General features: G+C 40.0%; 3 protein-coding genes across 4 annotated transcripts in view; all 3 read left to right on the top strand.

Annotated features, from left to right (window-relative positions):
- LOC306865333 (uncharacterized protein) overlaps window positions 1-3,185 on the top strand; it is a gene marked incomplete at its 5' end in the record, with an annotated part of 51,251 nt that extends 48,066 nt beyond the window's left edge. The window contains one exon of the mRNA XM_079409875.1: window positions 185-3,185. Coding sequence (XP_079266001.1) covers window positions 185-361 — 177 coding nt within the window. The 3' untranslated portion in view covers window positions 362-3,185. The remainder of the gene's footprint in view (window positions 1-184) is intronic.
- A 1,546-nt stretch (window positions 3,186-4,731) lies between these two features.
- LOC306865127 (translocon-associated protein subunit alpha-like) lies at window positions 4,732-11,624 on the top strand. 2 transcript variants are annotated; one of them, XM_079409515.1, is made up of 9 exons: window positions 4,884-5,072; window positions 6,269-6,396; window positions 6,476-6,572; window positions 7,554-7,816; window positions 8,147-8,223; window positions 8,333-8,411; window positions 8,502-8,595; window positions 10,806-10,820; window positions 10,911-11,598. In XM_079409515.1, the coding sequence occupies exons 1-9, from the start codon at window positions 5,006-5,008 to the stop codon at window positions 10,976-10,978; spliced, it is 888 nt and encodes a 295-aa protein (XP_079265641.1). In that variant the 5' UTR covers window positions 4,884-5,005; the 3' UTR covers window positions 10,979-11,598. The 2 variants fall into 2 exon arrangements, with proteins under 2 accessions (XP_079265642.1, XP_079265641.1); XM_079409516.1 differs by lacking the exon at window positions 10,806-10,820 and having other exon boundaries at window positions 4,732-5,072; window positions 10,911-11,624.
- Window positions 11,625-13,663: 2,039 nt separating this feature from the next.
- On the top strand, window positions 13,664-17,468 carry LOC306864679 (twisted gastrulation protein homolog 1-A-like). Its single transcript, XM_079408837.1, has 5 exons — window positions 13,664-13,923; window positions 14,141-14,287; window positions 14,837-14,936; window positions 15,570-15,830; window positions 17,084-17,468. Exons 2-5 carry the CDS (start codon window positions 14,171-14,173, stop codon window positions 17,263-17,265), a joined length of 660 nt encoding a protein of 219 aa, XP_079264963.1. The 5' UTR covers window positions 13,664-13,923; window positions 14,141-14,170; the 3' UTR covers window positions 17,266-17,468.
- The last annotated feature ends 229 nt before the right edge of the window (window positions 17,469-17,697 follow it).

Genomic DNA, 17,697 nt, shown 5'->3' with positions numbered 1-17,697 from the left:
ATACAAAAACTCAAAAATATAAAAAAAATAAAAATATATATATATATATATATAAAAAAACTAATTCAAAATATAAGAACTATGACAGCAGGTCAGTGCTAGTAGAATGGCTTTGATTGTATTACTGATATTTAGTATCAGTTTCCCAGTGATGACGTGACGATGATGTTGTTGTGTCCAGCAGAGAGTGTATCGAGCGCTGTATGATTACGCTGCTCAGGACCACGACGAGGTTTCCTTCCGTGACGGAGACCTGATCGTTAACGCTCAGCCCATCGACGAGGGATGGATGTTTGGCACGGTCCAGCGCACCGGGAAGTCCGGCATGCTTCCGGCCAACTACGTGGAGTGTTTGCACTGAGATCATTCCCATGCTCCGCTCAGATCGAAGAGGAACAGGAGGAAGTGATGTCATCAGACATCAAACCTGAGAAAAGTTGATTATTATATTCATAGGCAAGCTTATTTGTGCCACAGAAAACACATTTTAATTGCTTTTTTTATATGAAGAGTTTATTTGCAAAAACAGATAACTCGTGTTTTATTATGTTGTTTTTATTGTTAGTTAGCTGTATTTTTTAGTTATTGTTTAACCTAATCAAAATAACCCGACTGCAGTTTGATTGAGATTCATTGAAAAGCAAAAATACATGATTTTTGAAAATTGTTAAAAACAGTTATCTTATAATTATCTGTTTTTGCAAATGAACTCTTCATATCTTTTTTCTTGCAACTGAAAGTTTATATCTCAGTTTAGACTTTTCCTCTCAGGATTGCACGTTTATCTTGCACGCTGCAAAAAATGATCTTCTTAGTATTTTCGTCTTGTTTTCTAGAATAAATGTCTAAACATGCATTTACTTGACGAGTAAAATTACTCAAGATATTAAGATATTAAGGTAATTTTGGAAGCTTTTTCTTAAAACAAGCAAAAATATCTGCCAATGGGGTAAAAAAATCTCATTCAAAAGCTAAACAATATTATTTTTCTTTTTTTTTTGCTTGTTTTAAGCAAAATCTAACATAATTTTGATACTTTTTTCAGAAAATAAGACCCAATATCTTGAGTCATTTTACCTGTAAAGTAAATTCATCTTGATTCAAGAATTCTTAGTATTTTGTTGTGTTTTCTAGTATAAATATCTAAGTAAGAAGATCATTTTTTGCAGTGCAGTGTCTTTTTCTCAGAATTGTGGGATATAAGCATGTAATCTTCAGACAAAAGGTGGAAATATCTCACACTTCTGAGTTTCTAACTTGACTTTTTCTCACAATTGTAACGTTTTGTCTCTGAATTATGAAGAAAATGTTTAAATTGTGAGTTACTTTGTATGATTTTTATTCTGTGGCAGAAACAAGCTTCTGTATATTCTGAGCATGAGAATCAGTTAATTCATATCTGATAGTGAATGGAGGTTAATAACAATCAATAATGATTTGATTGATTGATAGTTGAATGAGTGTGTAAGTGTTCACTCAGTCACACTAATGATCTGTTTTATAATGAGATTTATGTTCCAGGAGACTTCAGTCCCACTGACTAGTTCTAGAATTAACTAGTATAGGGCTGTTAAACTAACCAGTTACAGGTAGTTTAGTTTCTGGAGGATGAACAGATTCTGATGACTGTTTGTCAGCCGTTCAGATCTGCACATAACAAGCCCTGTGACGTAGAAAACAGCCATCTACTGTATGTATTATCTAATGTTTGTTGATTCTTAAAGTGTTCAGAAGAGGACTGATGTTAACTGTGACCAGCGTCGGTGGTTCACTGTTCGCTTTAACTAGTCTCACTAGTTTGGTTTATTTACTGTAGTAACATGTTGATCTGTCAGCAAACAGGCTTTGATCAGCATGAACACAGTCTGATGTGATCAGTGTTTGTGAACTCAATCACTCACAGAGGAACCGAATTCATTCGTTCAGTTGTTCATATGATTCAGTTCGGATCTGCTGATTCAATCATCTTTACACTGTAAACAGCTGCATGTGCTGACAGTCAGAGCTATATATGATCTGTCAGGTCTTCATTTCTCCTGATTGCACTGATTCATATAGTCTGAATCAGCTGCAGAACGACTCTCTGAATCAGTGATTCACTGCAGAACGACTCTCTCTGAATCAGTGATTCACTGCAGAACGACTCTCTGAATCAGTGATTCACTGCAGAACGACTCTCTCTGAATCAGTGATTCACTGCAGAACGACTCTCTCTGAATCAGCTGCAGAACGACTCTCTCTGAATCAGTGATTCACTGCAGAACGACTCTCTCTGAATCAGTGATTCACTGCAGAACGACTCTCTGAATCAGTGATTCACTGCAGAACGACTCTCTCTGAATCAGTGATTCACTGCAGAACGACTCTCTCTGAATCAGCTGCAGAACGACTCTCTCTGAATCGGTGATTCACTACAGATCGACTCTCTCTGAATCAGTGATTCACTGCAGATCGACTCTCTCTGAATCGGTGATTCACTGCAGATCGACTCTCTCTGAATCAGTGATTCACTGCAGATCGACTCTTTCTGAATCAGTGCAGATCGACTCTCTCTGAATCAGTGATTCACTGCAGATCGACTCTTTCTGAATCAGTGATTCACTGTAGATCGACTCTCTCTGAATCAGTGATTCACTGCAGATCGACTCTCTCTGAATCAGCTGCAGATCGACTCTCTCTGAATCAGTGATTCACTGTAGATCGACTCTTTCTGAATCAGCTGCAGATCGACTCTCTCTGAATCAGTGATTCACTGCAGATCGACTCTCTCTGAATCAGTGATTCACTGCAGATCGACTCTCGACTCGCTCTGAATCAGTGATTCACTGCAGATCGACTCTCTCTGAATCGGAGATTCACTGCAGAACGACTCTCTGAATCAGTGATTCACTGCAGATCGACTCTTTCTGCTCCGAGTTCTGTCAGATATTAAGAAGAGTAAAGTACGTGATAAATGCATGACACTAGATGAATTATGAGCTAATTATCAGTAGGTTGTGATTGTGATTGTATGTGTTCGGATCGCAGGAGGATTGAAGGTTTGAAGTGTTTTATTTACTTTATTATAAATCCTCTCATGTATCGCCACTTTGAGCTATTTACCCGCCTCACTGTCTTCTGTTAACATTATTTAACTTGTGTTCCACAGTTATTGAAATTATAATGAATAAAAAGCTTTGTTCGGTATTTTGTGTGATGAGTGGTCTGTGGCGCATGCGCGAATCTTTTTATTTTATTTTATTGCTTAAACATACAAAAACACAAATTAACAACAGTCAGAAAATTCTTAATACAATTCAAAAAAGTCCAAATAGCAGCGTAACAAAAAATACAGATAAACAAAATAAACATAACAGGAAAAACAAAAAATAAATAATACAGTAATACAATGCAAGGGGCTTAATCATCAAAAAACACCTTCAAAAGGCCACATAGTTTAAGGGCTTTTTCAGAACGCATGATCTTCAAGGATTTGAAGAAGATCATTAAATCTTGCTGGAAAAGTAATAAAGTGGGAAGGTTATTAAAGAATCTACATTTATGAATGAAATAATTGGCCAAAATCAAAATATTATTAACCAAAAATTCAACATTACAATTCCGACAAAAGGACAAATATTTCACAGTTTTCAAATCAAAGTCAGGTATTACTTACTTCCAGCTTAACCAAGCATAGAGATCGTCCCATAATGGTTTTGAAAATGTGCATAAATAAAACAAATGTTCCAATGACTCTATGTCTGCTTCACAGAAAGTGCATTCATTACAATCCAAATTAAATCTGTCTGAGGAACTCATTACAGGGATAGATATCGGTCATCATCTTAAGCTGAACTTCTTTTGCCTTCGGTAGAAGTGGAAAAGAGAGAAATCTGCTTTATCTTCAGGATAATCAAAAACAAGAGGTCTCTTCTTTACTTTTGAAGGGAAAATCTGTGTATTTACTAATGTTCTTAAAACCTTATTATTACATCTCTGATCAGTCAAATTAAAACCTAATCAGATTGTCAATCATTCTTTTGTCTTTGTTTGATTTTGGAATAAAATAATTAACCCGTTTCATGGTTGGAAGTAAAGAATTAGATTCAAAACAGTCCTTTAAAGCTTCAAATAACAAATCTTTAATATCCTCCCTGAAGAATTAGTAAAAATGAGTGGTCAACCCATCCTGACCAGGAGATTTACCCAGCTGCATAATCAAGCTCCTCTAATCTCAGGTCTCCATCACACATTTCTCTAAATTCAGTTTCAATTTGTGGAATAAAATCTTTTACCTTTTCAAGAAATTCCTTACCATTATTTTCAGAGTATGATGAAGCATAAATATTACTATAAAATGAGTATATTTCCTCAGATAATAATTTTGGATCTGTAACTACCACATCACGCATGTGCGAATCTCCACAAAAGCGACACGCGTCTCTGTGCGTGTGACGTCAGCGCTGGCCCGGATGCTGCGCATGCGCAGTGAGAGACTGATGAGTGTTCAAATTGTTTTTTGTGGTAGTTGCACATTAAAACGTATAATCAGTTACATGGATTTATTCTGAACGTTAATGCGTGAGATACAAATCCCGTGCATGCATCCCAGCAATCTTTTAAAAATGTTTTTATAACATCAACACTCAGTAATCTCAATAGACTGTGATTGGTTCATCTTCCACAAGCGCTGAGAAAAGTAACAGGTATCACGTCACACCGCTGTCTCCGTAACGCTCCGAAAAATATTTTACATCTGAATAATGATATAATGAGAATCTATCAAACGTACTAAAGAGAAAACACACACAGAAGAGCTCATATATAATATTTAATAATTGAAGGCATCCGAAAGCCCCGCCCATCGCCAGCACCTCGATGGCGACACGTGTCTCTGTGCGTGTGACGTCAGCGGTGTCCCGGATGTTAATCAGTGTGTGCTCGTCCAGCGCTTCAGACGCGTTTCTCTCTCGTTCCTTCTCGTTTATTATCAGTGTTTTCTCTTTTGTTTGTCGTTATCGGAATCATGAAAGTGCTCCAGAAGCTGCTGCTGCTGCTCTTGCTGGCGTTTCCCGCGACGCTGCTGCTGAAGGGTGAGTTTACTGTGTTCCGTCAGGCCGCGGCTCTTAAACTCTCTAATATCTCCAATAACGATCAATAACTCGATCAGCGCGCCGTTACTCATCGATACCCCGCTGTAGAGGCACAGTGTGACGTGTCCTTCAGCTCTCAGTACATCATCAGGTTTCTCTGTAGATCAGTCCCATACTGCGCTGAGTGCTCTGAAGAGAAGACGTGTCACTGCAGTCTGCTGAGGAGGCTCTTCTGCTCGCCAACACTGCATTTATTTCATCAACAGTACAGGAAAACAGTGAAATATTATTATAATGTCAAATATCTGTTTTCTGTGTGAATATGTGTTAAACTGTAATGTATTTCTGTGATCTGCAGCTGTATTTCCAGCATCATTACTGCAGTCTTCAGTGTCACATGATCTTCAGAAATCATAATAATATACTGATTTACTGCTCAACAAACATTTCTGATTATTATCACTGATGAACACAGTTGAGTAATTTTTTGTAGGATTCTTTGATGAATGGAAAGATCAGAAGAACAGCATTTATCTGAAATACAAGTCTTTTGTCACATTATAAATGTCTCTATCATCACTTTTTGATCAATTTAAAGCATCCTTGCTAAATAAAAGTATTAATTTCTATAATTACTTGCCTAAACCCTGACTCTAAGCTTTTGAATGTTATAGTGTATAATTTTACAAGAGCTTTTTATTTCAGATAAATGCTGATCTTTCTATTCATCAAATAATCCTGAAAAAATGTGCTCAGCTGTGTTCAACATTGATAATAATCAGAAATGTTTGTTGATCAGTAAATCAGTATATTATTATGATTTCTGAAGATCATGTGACACTGAAGACTGGAGTAATGATGCTGAAAATACAGCTGCAGATCTCAGAAATACATTACAGTTTAACACATATTCACATAGAAAACAGCTGTTTGACATTAGAATAATATTTCACATTATTACTCTATTTTTGATCAAAGAAATGTTGGTGAGCAGAAGAGACTTCTTTCAAAAACATTAAAAATCTTAGGTATACGATTTTTGGTGGTAGTGTATAAGTAGATTTTTACTGTGTGTGAGAGAGTGTGTGTGTGTGTGTGTGTGTGTGTGAAGTTCTGCACATCAGTGAAACTCAAACATCATCAGGTGTGTGTCAGACCTCATAATGAACTCCAGGTGTGTGTGTGTGTGTGTCCAGGTCCAGTCGTTTCTGCACAGGACGCTACTGAGGAAGAGGAGGCTGTGGATGAAGATGGCGCTGATGATGTGATGGCTGAGGATGAGGATGATGAAGCTGAGGTGGAGGACGATGAAAACACTGAACTAGTAAGAGAACTAACTATCATTAACCTCTCGTCATCCGAGCGGTTAGTGAAGATGCTCATGCTGTCGTTTCTTCTGTCAGACGGAAGAAAAGGAGGAAGAGGAGGAAGAAGCTCTGGTGGGGGAGATGAAGGCTTCACCCAACGCTGACACCACCATCCTCTTCGTCAAAGGAGAAGGTGAACGAGTCGATCTCACATTCATCCGGAGATATGACTCTGATTTGACACACGTTCTGTTCAGTTTACTCAATATTGCGTTAGTTATTTTGTTCTAAAATACATTAAATTAATATGAAGAGTTTAACTATAAAGACACTATCATATTTGATCATGAATGTCTGAGGTAAAACCTGTCAATCTCCTCATGTCTTCTGTCGTCTGGTTGATAGTTTAGAGTGTTTTATCCAGTAAAAGCTCTTTTAGTGTAATTGTAGAAGCGTCCAGCTTCAGCTGCTGCTTCTCGTGTTAAATCTTGACTGATTTTGATCAAGTAAAGGTCAGAATAACTGCAGTCATATCTCCAGATGAACTCTTACTGGACTGAAGCAGCTCAGCTTTACTTGATTCTCCATCAATCATTTTCTAGATAAATCAGTGCGTCTCAAATCTGATCATCAGGATCTTTAGAGGAGCGTTTGTTTCTTCATCTCTCCATCAGCATTGCATTATGTTTGGATCATTAACATCTCATCTTACTGAGACATAGTATTGGAGATATAGAGCGACCGCTGATATTCAGATCATTTTATGTCAGTATCTGCTGCACTGTTATAAATATCTCATAGATTTACATCACAAGCAGCAGAATTTCATCATAGAAATATCAGCATCTGCTGCAAATTCATATACTCGCTCAGTTTCTCTCTGAATAAAACTGAGCTGATTTTCCTCCATATTCTCACTATATGAGCCATAAAGCCTGATGCATCAAATATGATAATTAACAAAAACACATGCATGTTTTTTATATATATTTTTGTCTAAAGCTGCAATAAACTGTTCCAAAAGCATTTTTGGACTTTAATTGATATGTCAGGTTTACAGAGTCAGTCAGTCTCATGGTGTTTAGTTTCTGATATTGAGATGAACTCTGATTCTCAGACTGAAGGTTGTTTCTCTTCTGTCAGCTCATTCACTCGTTCTCTTCCTGAATGGCAGATTTTCCCGCCAACAACATCGTGAAGTTCCTGCTGGGGTTCACCAATAAGGGCTCGGAGAACTTCGTGGTGGAGTCTCTGGACGCCTCGTTCCGTTACCCGCAGGACTTCCAGTTCTACATCCAGAACTTCACCGCGCTGCAGTTGGGGACAGAGGTTCCTCCTCAGCGTCAGGCCACCTTCGAGTACTCCTTCATCCCTGCGGAGCCCATGGGGGGCCGGCCCTTCGGCCTCGTCATTGACCTCAACTACAGGGACAGCAGCGTGAGTGTGTGTGTGTGGAGTTTGTGTGAAAGGGCGAGTGTGTGTGTGAGAGAGAGTGTGTGTGTGTGTGTGTGTGTGTGTGTGTGTGTGAGAGAGAGAGAGAGAGAGAGTGTGTGTGTGTGTGTGTGCGTGTGTGTGAGAGAGAGAGAGAGAGTGTGTGTGTGTGAGAGAGAGAGGGTGTGGAGTGTGTGTGTGTGTGAGAGAGAGAGTGTGTGTGTGTGTGTGTGTATGAAAGGGCGAGTGTGTTTGTGTGTGAGAGAGTGTGTGTGTGCAGGTGATCTCTGGCCTCACTCGTCTTTCACTTATGGTTTTCTTCCTCTGCTGTTTCAGGGGAATGTGTTCCAGGACGCCGTCTTCAACCAGACCGTCACCATCACCGAGAGAGAAGACGGTCTGGATGGAGAAACGTAAGGCTGCTGCAGCACTTGAGGAGTTCAGGGTTTGAGCAGCAGGTGGTGTTCTGATCATGTGACTGACTGTGTGTGTGCGTGTGTGTGTGTGTGTGCGTGCGCGCAGGATCTTCTTGTATGTGTTTCTGGCGGGTCTCGGTCTGCTGCTGGTGGTTGGTCTTCATCAGCTGCTTGAGTCACGCAAGGTGAGACGCTCAGATCTTCATCATCATCAGCTGCTCTTCATCGTTACCCTGATGTCAGAGTTTGACTCTCTGTGTGTGTGTGTGTTACAGAGGAGACGGCCGGCGCCTAAAGTTGAGATGGGAACCTCCAATCACAATGATGTGGACATGAGCTGGATCCCACAGGAAACACTCAACCAGATCAGTGAGTGTCAGCCAATCACAGCAGGCTTTACACACGCAAACAATTAAACTAATTAAAATAAACAATGGCTTTGCAGTTAATCAAATAAAACTGGAATAGTCTTCTGAAATCACAATTATGAATTCAAAGGTGTGATTAAATGAATTAAACTTGAATTATTGTATGACCGGCTGCGTGTTTCAGTTTGAGACGTTCACAGAATCACCACGAGTTTAGTTTCCAGCGTTTCTCTAAAATATTCCACATTCCACCAAAATGAAGCTTGAAGATTTAGTTGCTTGATGGAACTGGTGTAAAATATCTATATATTTGTTTTACAATACAATTATAATGTATAAAAACAGTAATAGTTATGTCTTCATGTTTTATGTTTAGAGGAAAAAACTGATAATAGGCCTAATAATAACTTATTAATAATAAAAATGTATAATATTGTAAATAAAAAGTATAATTATATTTAAAATATGACAAGATATTAGTGATATTTTTTGGCACAGTGATGAAGCCCTTAATAAATATATATATATATATATATATATATATATATATATATATTTTTTTTTTTATTAAATGAAAATGGTCATATAGTCTGTCTGATGTTATCCAGTCCTGTATGAGTTTCTTTATTCTGTTGAACACAAGAAGAGATTTTGAGGAATGGCGGTAAGCAGTTGCTGATAGACATTGACTTCTATAGTTTGGGCAAGAAATGCTGTGGAAGTGAATGAAGAGCAGAAACGGTTTGCTTACAGACATCCTACAGAATCTCTTCTGTGTTCAGCAGGTTATTCTGGAGTGAACAAACCCTTTAACAATCAAAATAAAACTATGAAAAGCTGAAATATTGTCTGGCTTTAGCTGCGTGTTTTACTCTTAATAATCCTGCACACATGTTGATTAAATTATTAAAAACTGGTCTGGTTTGAACCGGTCTGGTCTGGTCTGGTTTGAACCGGTCTGGTCTGGTTTGAACCGGTCTGGTTTGAACCGGTCTGGTCTGGTCTGGTTTGAACCGGTCTGGTCTGGTCTGGTTTGAACCGGTCTGGTCTGGTCTGGTCTGGTTTGAACCGGTCTGGTCTGGTCTGGTTTGAACCGGTCTGATCTGGTCTGATCTGGTTTGAACCGGTCTGATCTGGTCTGGTCTGGTTTGAACCGGTCTGATCTGGTCTGGTCTGGTTTGAACCGGTCTGATCTGGTCTGGTCTGGTTTGAACCGGTCTGATCTGGTCTGGTCTGGTTTGAACCGGTCTGATCTGGTCTGGTTTGAACCGGTCTGATCTGGTCTGATCTGGTTTGAACCGGTCTGATCTGGTCTGGTCTGGTTTGAACCGGTCTGATCTGGTCTGGTCTGGTTTGAACCGGTCTGGTCTGGTCTGGTTTGAACCGGTCTGGTCTGGTTTGAACCGGTCTGGTTTGAACCGGTCTGGTCTGGTCTGGTTTGAACCGGTCTGGTCTGGTTTGAACCGGTCTGGTCTGGTTTGAACCGGTCTGGTTTGAACCGGTCTGGTCTGGTTTGAACCGGTCTGGTCTGAACCGGTCTGGTCTGGTCTGGTTTGAACCGGTCTGGTCTGGTCTGGTTTGAACCGGTCTGGTCTGGTTTGAACCGGTCTGGTCTGGTTTGAACCGGTCTGGTCTGGTCTGGTTTGAACCGGTCTGGTCTGGTCTGGTTTGAACCGGTCTGGTCTGGTCTGGTTTGAACCGGTCTGGTTTGAACCGGTCTGGTCTGGTTTGAACCGGTCTGGTCTGGTTTGAACCGGTCTGGTCTGGTCTGGTTTGAACCGGTCTGGTCTGATCTGGTCTGGTTTGAACCGGTCTGGTCTGGTTTGAACCGGTCTGGTCTGGTCTGGTCTGGTCTGAACCGGTCTGGTCTGGTCTGAACCGGTCTGGTCTGGTTTGAACCGGTCTGGTTTGAACCGGTCTGGTCTGGTCTGGTTTGAACCGGTCTGGTTTGAACCGGTCTGGTCTGGTCTGGTCTGGTTTGAACCGGTCTGGTCTGGTCTGGTTTGAACCGGTCTGGTTTGAACCGGTCTGGTCTGGTCTGGTCTGGTCTGGTTTGAACCGGTCTGGTCTGGTCTGGTTTGAACCGGTCTGGTCTGGTTTGAACCGGTCTGGTCTGATCCGGTCTGGTCCGATCTGCTCTGGTCTTCCTGTTCTCCTCACTCACGCTGCTCTTTCTCTCTTTATCTCCTCCTCTTCCTCTCGTGAGCTCAGTGGCGAGTCGGCGAGGTGAGCGTTGATTCTGATCTTTCTGTCCTCTGATCTTCATCATGTGACTCGCGTCTGATCACGTGACTAACATTCGTCTGTTTCTCTCAGATAAAGCGTCTCCCAGACGATCTCCACGCAAGAGGACCCAGAAACGCTCGGCCGGATCAGACGAGTGAGAGACGTCGTCATCATCATCATCATCATCATCTTCTTCAGCTGTGTTTACAGTGAGACGGCGAGTCTGTCCATCACTGGATGCCAGCAGAGACTGATACACTTACATACACGTACACACACACACACACACGTACACACACACACACACGTGCATACACACACACACACACACACGTACACACACACATACAGGCCGTTTTTTAAAGTGAAAGTGTGCTCAAGCTTCTGTAGGTCTGCTTTATTTTTAATTGCGAGCGTCTGGATTCTTCTGATGTTTCTGAGCCTCTTCACTCTTCATCACGTGCTGCTTCCTGTCAGTCCATGAGTTGATAATGACTGGTTTTAAACGCCTCGTTTGCCTGCAGAAGGTGCCTGATTTCATTTCATTTCTCTGCTTTTCTTCATGATTTGCGCTGATGCCTCGACGCTGAAGTCATGTGATCTGGTCACGTGACTCGAGGATGCGCCGCTTCCTTCTTCTTTTGACGGTTTGCTCCTCAGGACGGAGGAAGACTGTTGTCTGTCTTTTCTTTTCTTGTTATTTGATCAATCTAATAAAGTGACGGCATTGCAGTGAAAGCAGCCTTGAGCGAGTGCTGATGTACAGAATGAAATGTACTTGGAGAAATAAAAATAAACTGAAACAAACAAATGATCTGCTTCTGTGTGATGTGTTCATATGATATCTTTAGATCCTGAATGTGAGGCTTTATTTTTCATTAGCAGCTTCTGGTGGAGTTATGGTTCACCCTTCCATAAATGGAGGCCTTAATGTCTTAAACTGAGCTAAAAGTATTAAAGTCATAATGTCGTGGCATTAAATATTGCATGCGTTGCAAAAATGAATATCTTTCTCAGTATTTTTGTCTTGCTTTCAGTACAAATATCTAAACATCCTTAAATCAAGATGCATTTGCTGGAGATGCAAAATGAAGACATGAGTCTTGTTTTCTGAGAAACTGAACAAAATAGAGTTATTAAAGTGAACAAATATGTCCGTCGGCTCAGAAAAATAAACTTGCTTATCCATTTTTTCTTAGATATTTGCTTTTGATTTAATCAAACTCATTTTCATAAGTTCTTTGTCTCTTTCCATTCCTTACCATTTCTTTATTTGTTCTTAAGCTTTGTTTACCTTTAGAAGCTTCAGGATCTGATCAGGGCCTGTATTCATAAAGATTCTAAGAATCCTCTCAGAGAGCTCCTATTTTAGCTTAAAAATGTCTAACTAGGAGTCTTAGCTTAAGAGTGATTCAGGACCAATCTGAGAGCAGCTCTGAGCAGGAAAAGACACTTGTATCTTAGTGAGGAGGCGGGGCTGACACATTCTTTTGAAGGCTGTGATTGGTTGGTTGTCAAGAAGGAAATAAAAGAGTGCTTTTAAGAGTAGGGTATATTATTAGCCTTCACTTTGAAATTACAGACGTCATTTTTCCTCTCGCTCTTTCTCACACACACATTATAAATGTATATATATTCTTTATTTTTTATTTACCATGCTGTCATACTTACCGTATTTTATAGGAAATGAACAGAGACATGGCCTAATAAGTGCTGTAACAGACCCAAATCATCACTGCTGCATAGTTGCATTTTTCCAGTTGCCAAATATGTTAATGTAGTTAATGCGGTGATTTCTGGTGCTATGGCATTTCTCTGCGGTGTCTGAGATGTTAGCATGTCTCTAATAAGATCATCATAAACATGATCCCTGCACCATCTGTATAGTGTCTTATTAACTCACTCTCATGCATTGTGTGCAACACATTTCTTCTTCATGCTTCGTCCATTTTCTCCGCTGCTAAAGAAACTCTTAAGCCCCTTAAAAGTCCTCGTCCGTAGGCCTTACAAGTCAGCAGTCTTCTCCATTATTGTGGTTTCAAAGAACAAGAGAGACCCTGAATTTATACTGTAGAGATGGTCATTAATTGAAACTCAAATGTAAATATTCTAATATTTTGAGATACTGATTTTTAACTTTCATGAGCTGTAAGCTCTAATCATCAAAATTAAAACAAAAACCTTGTTTTACTTTACATGCAAGGAATCTAAAATATATGAAAGTTTCACTTTTTGAAATAAGTTACAAGAAAAAAAATGAACTTATATTCTAATTTTTTTATATGTACCTGTATATCTATCAGTCAAATGCTAGGAATAAATAATTGTTTTAATGTTTTTAAAACAAGCCTCTTTTTGCTCACCAAGGCTACATTTACATAATCAAAAGCAGTTACAATGTTAAACAATGTTTACAAAAGACTGAATGATACATTGTGACAAAATTTATATTTCAAATAAATGCTGTTCTTTTGAACTTTCTATTCATCTGTGAATCCTGAAAAATAAAATGTATCACGGTTTCCACAAAAATATTGAGCAGCACAACTGTGTTCAACATTGATAATAATCAGAAATGTTTGTTGATCAGTAAATCAGTATACTATTATGATTTCTGAAGATCATGTGACACTGAAGACTGGAGTAATGATGCTGAAAATACAGCTGCAGATCACAGAAATACATTACAGTTTAATAGATATTCACATAGAAAACAGCTGTTTTACATTAGAATAATATATTTCACATTATTACTGTATTTTTGATCAAATAAATACAGCCTTGATGAGTAGAAGAGACTTCCTTCAAAAACATTAAAATTACTGAAAACGTTTGAGCAGTGTATTACATTCATTTTTGGCTGCTCTGAGGTCATAACACACACACACACACACACAGAGAGAGAGGTAAGGCAGCAGAGGGGGGTGTGTGCGAATGTTTAGTGTGTGTGTGTGTCTTTAAGACGCCCGTGTGTCTTTGAGTGTGTGTGTAACTCTCAGCAGCAGTAGTTCAGTTCAGTTCAGTCTGCTTGAGTTCAGGTCTGGTCTGATCATGTCTTAAATCATCTGCAGCGGATCGTGTTCGCAGCTCTTTCAGTGTCGCGGTGAGTTTGAGAGAAACTTCTGGAGTTTCAGAGATGTTTTCTCTGGAGATTCACGCGCGTCTGTGTTTGAGCTCAATGTAACACGTGCTCGATACTTTCACACACAGAGTCTTTGATGTCGCCGCTCGGTCGGGCGCGCTTTGTCTTTGATCTTTGAGCTGTTTGTTTATTGCGTCTCTCTCTCTCTCTCTCTCTCTCTCTCTCTCTCTCTCATTAGTGTGCTCCTGTAGCTTCGGTTCGGTTCGTAATGCAGCCTTCATCTTCATCGTCATCAGTGTTGTTTCTTCTTCTGTCAAGTTTTTCTCTCGCTTTGGCGTGTAATAAAGCTCTGTGCGCGAGTGACGTCAGCAAGTGTCTCATTCAGGTAAGAGTCTGTGATTCTCAGTGTTTTATGTTATGACACACACACACACACACACACACACAGAGGCTCGAAGCTGAAATTCAGTGAATCTTTCTCAAAATCATGTGCAATATATCATATTTATCAAACTGCCTGCTCATACAGTCACATATCTGGAGATAATATCATATTGATTGAATATATATTCGAGTTTTTGTGTATTTTTGAGGCACTGAAGCTCAGTTGACAATGAAAGGTTTAGGATTATATTTGTGGTTCTTTTTCTCAGTCGTATGTCAGTGCTGTGAATTCTTTATTAATGTATTTTGTAAATCTAGTTTGAAAAGCTTCCTGTATTTGCCATATACGCTTCTATTTCTTTACCTTATTAGTATTATTAAAGTTCTTCTTGTAGTGTTAATGTTGAATGCAGTGAGCTGTTTCAGTTTTGTGTTCAGGGTTGAGGAATATTCGTGTCTGTTAGTGTGAGCGTGTGTGTCTGTGCTTGTGTTCTCTGTGTTGTGATGATGATGATGATGATGATGATGAAGATGTGTTGTTGTTGATCAGGACCTGTGTCAGTGCCGGCCGTCGGATGGGAACTGCTCATGCTGTAAGGAGTGTCTGATGTGTTTGGGTTCTCTGTGGGAGGAGTGCTGTGACTGTGTGGGTAAGAACAGAAGAAATCTCTCACACACACACACATGCTCACACACGCTTGCTCGCTCACACACACGCTCGCTCGCTCACTCAGTCTCTCACACACACACACACACACTCACTCTTGCACACACTCACACACACACACACACTCACTCTTGCACACACTCTCACACACACACACACACACACACGCTCACTCTTGCACACACTCTCACACACACACGCTCACTCTTGCACACACTCACACACACACACGCTCACTCTTGCACACACTCTCTCACACACACGCTCACTCTTGCACACACTCACACACACACACACGCTCACTCTTGCACACACTCTCACACACACACACGCTCACTCTTGCACACACTCTCACACACACACACGCTCACTCTTGCACACACACTCACACACACACGCTCACTCTTGCACACACACTCACACACACACGCTCTTCAAATAGTTGTATCTCAGCCAAATATTGTCCGATCATAACAAACCATACATCAATGGAAAGATTATTTATTCAGCTCTCAGATGATGTATACATCTCTGACCCAGGGTCACATATAGTCTGAAATCTTCAGAAAGTGCTGTATGTCTGCGTGACTCTCATGATGTGATATGATGATGTTAGGCATGTGTAACCCGAAGAACTTGAGCGACACGCCGGCGACGGCCAAGAGCACGGTGGAGGAGCTTCAGCGGCCGATCCCTTCGCTCTTCAGAGCGCTGACCGACGGAGACGCGCCCATCAACATGATGGTGGTGTCCTTCCCCGTGTCCGAGGAGCTGTCCTATCATCAGAACCTGGTGTCCTTCCTGGAGACGATGGAGGACGCGCATCAGAATGTGTCTCTGCCCGGGAACAGCATCCACGCCAGCTACGACACGCAAGGTGAGGAACTACACGCTTCAGCGCTCAGACTCGTTAGCTTGAGCTTCATTTGTTAGGATGTGACCTCCTGACCCCGAGCCGAGTCTCTAATGAGACGTCCAGCAGAGAGCAGGTGTCTGGAAACACAGACGAGTCTGACACTTACACTAGAGCTCAGGCGTCTGGAGTAATTAGGATGATTCCTGTTTCTGAAAGAGTCTCTTCTGCTCAGCTGGGCTGTGTTTATTTCATCAAAAATACAGTAAAAATGTGAAATATTATTCTAATGTAAATCAGCTGTTTCTATGTGAATATGTGTTAAACAGTAATGTATTTCTGTGATGTGCAGCTGTATTTTCAGCATCATTACTCCAGTCTTCAGAGTCACATGATCTTCAGAAATCATAATAATATACTGATTTACTGATCAACAAACATTTCTGATTATTATCAATGTTGAACACAGTTGCGCTGCACAATATTTCTGTGGAAACTGATACATTTTATCTTTCAGGATTCACAGATGAATAGAAAGTCTAAAAGAGCATTTATTTGAAATAGAAAACTTTTGTAACGTTATAAATGTCTTTACTGACTCTTTTGATCAAATTAATGCGTCCTTGATGAATAAAAGTATTAATTTATTACTCCAGACTTTTGAATGGTAATATATCACAGTTAATACTGGGCAGCACAACATTGTTTTCAACATTTGATTATCATAAATGTTACAAAAATACAGCTTTGATCACAGGAATCAATTACAGTTTAACAGATATTCACATAGAAAACAGCTGTTTTACATTAGAATAATATTTACATTTTTTTACTATATTTGTGATGAAATAAATCAGACTTGGTGAACAAAAGAGATTTCTCTCAAAATCATTAAAAACGTTTGAGCCGGTAGTGTAATATTTAATGAACAGGAGAAATGAGTGGTTTAAAATGATTAATGTTTATAGTTATTTATATAATCTTAAATGCAAACTTGAAACGACTAATAAACTCAGATATTTAACGAGTTATTACAGAATCTTCAGAAGATGCGTCGCTATGCCAGATTTTAGGGTTGCTTTTTTTTTTTTTTTTTTATCAAAGAGAAAACTTGCAAGTTTTTTTTATTTTCGTGATATTTTGCCCTGTTTTTGCTTTGAAATCTGGAGTTTTGTCATGTTTTGCGTCTGGTTTAGTTTGTGTTCTGAGAGATGCGTGGAGATCTGATCCGACTGCTCTGTTGTTAAAGCGCTGTTTCTCTGGCGGTGTGTTTGCAGATAAGCTGTGTACGGTGGTGTACTTCGATGACTGCGTGTCCATCCGTCAGTGTAAGCAGTACTGCGAGTCGATGGGAGGATCGAAGTACCGCTGGTTCCACAACGCCTGCTGTGAGTGCATCGGACCCGAGTGCCTCGACTACGGCAGCAAAGCCGTCAAATGCATGAACTGCCAGTACTGACACGTGTTTATATGTCCTTTTTATTCTTGCAAATTGACGTGTAGCCAAACATGATAGAGAATAGATGCATAGTGTTCATATTCAGCTTTTATTATGAGTCCAGGTCTTTATTAAGACCGATTGATTTCATATCAAGTTAAATCCTTAGTTTGTCTTCAGCTAAATCTCTGCTAGTAAAGAATAAAGTCTGGTGTTTCAGAGAGAACTGGACAGTGTCTGTGTTTGATGTTGAAGTGAATCAGTGAAGCATCGTTTGATCTGAATGTGTGTCGGTAACGAGCGCTTAATTTAATGAGTTTAATGGGTTCTTCCTCATGCAGTCGCTCCACTTTCACTGAGAGACAAAGACAGAAACACAAAGAGCTCATTGAGACGAGCATTCACTGAGAAATCACCGCAGCTCATCCAGAATCACATTCAAAATATTTGCTA

Source organism: Barbus barbus, assembly GCF_936440315.1.
Source record: "Barbus barbus genome assembly, chromosome: 46".
In the NCBI taxonomy this organism is placed as follows: domain Eukaryota; kingdom Metazoa; phylum Chordata; class Actinopteri; order Cypriniformes; family Cyprinidae; genus Barbus; species Barbus barbus.
The sequence above is the reverse complement of the archived record's forward strand: the minus strand, read 5'-3'. Positions and strand labels throughout refer to the sequence as shown.

Coding starts and splice junctions, on each gene's coding strand:
- LOC306864679 (XM_079408837.1), top strand. CDS start 14,171: ATGCAGCCTTCATCTTCATCGTCATCAGTGTTGTTTCTTCTTCTGTCA. Junction 14,288..14,836: donor TCAGCAAGTGTCTCATTCAG/GTAAGAGTCTGT, acceptor GTTGTTGATCAG/GACCTGTGTCAGTGCCGGCC. Junction 14,937..15,569: donor GGAGTGCTGTGACTGTGTGG/GTAAGAACAGAA, acceptor TGATGATGTTAG/GCATGTGTAACCCGAAGAAC.
- LOC306865127 (XM_079409515.1), top strand. CDS start 5,006: ATGAAAGTGCTCCAGAAGCTGCTGCTGCTGCTCTTGCTGGCGTTTCCC. Junction 6,397..6,475: donor ACGATGAAAACACTGAACTA/GTAAGAGAACTA, acceptor TTCTTCTGTCAG/ACGGAAGAAAAGGAGGAAGA. Junction 7,817..8,146: donor TCAACTACAGGGACAGCAGC/GTGAGTGTGTGT, acceptor CTGCTGTTTCAG/GGGAATGTGTTCCAGGACGC.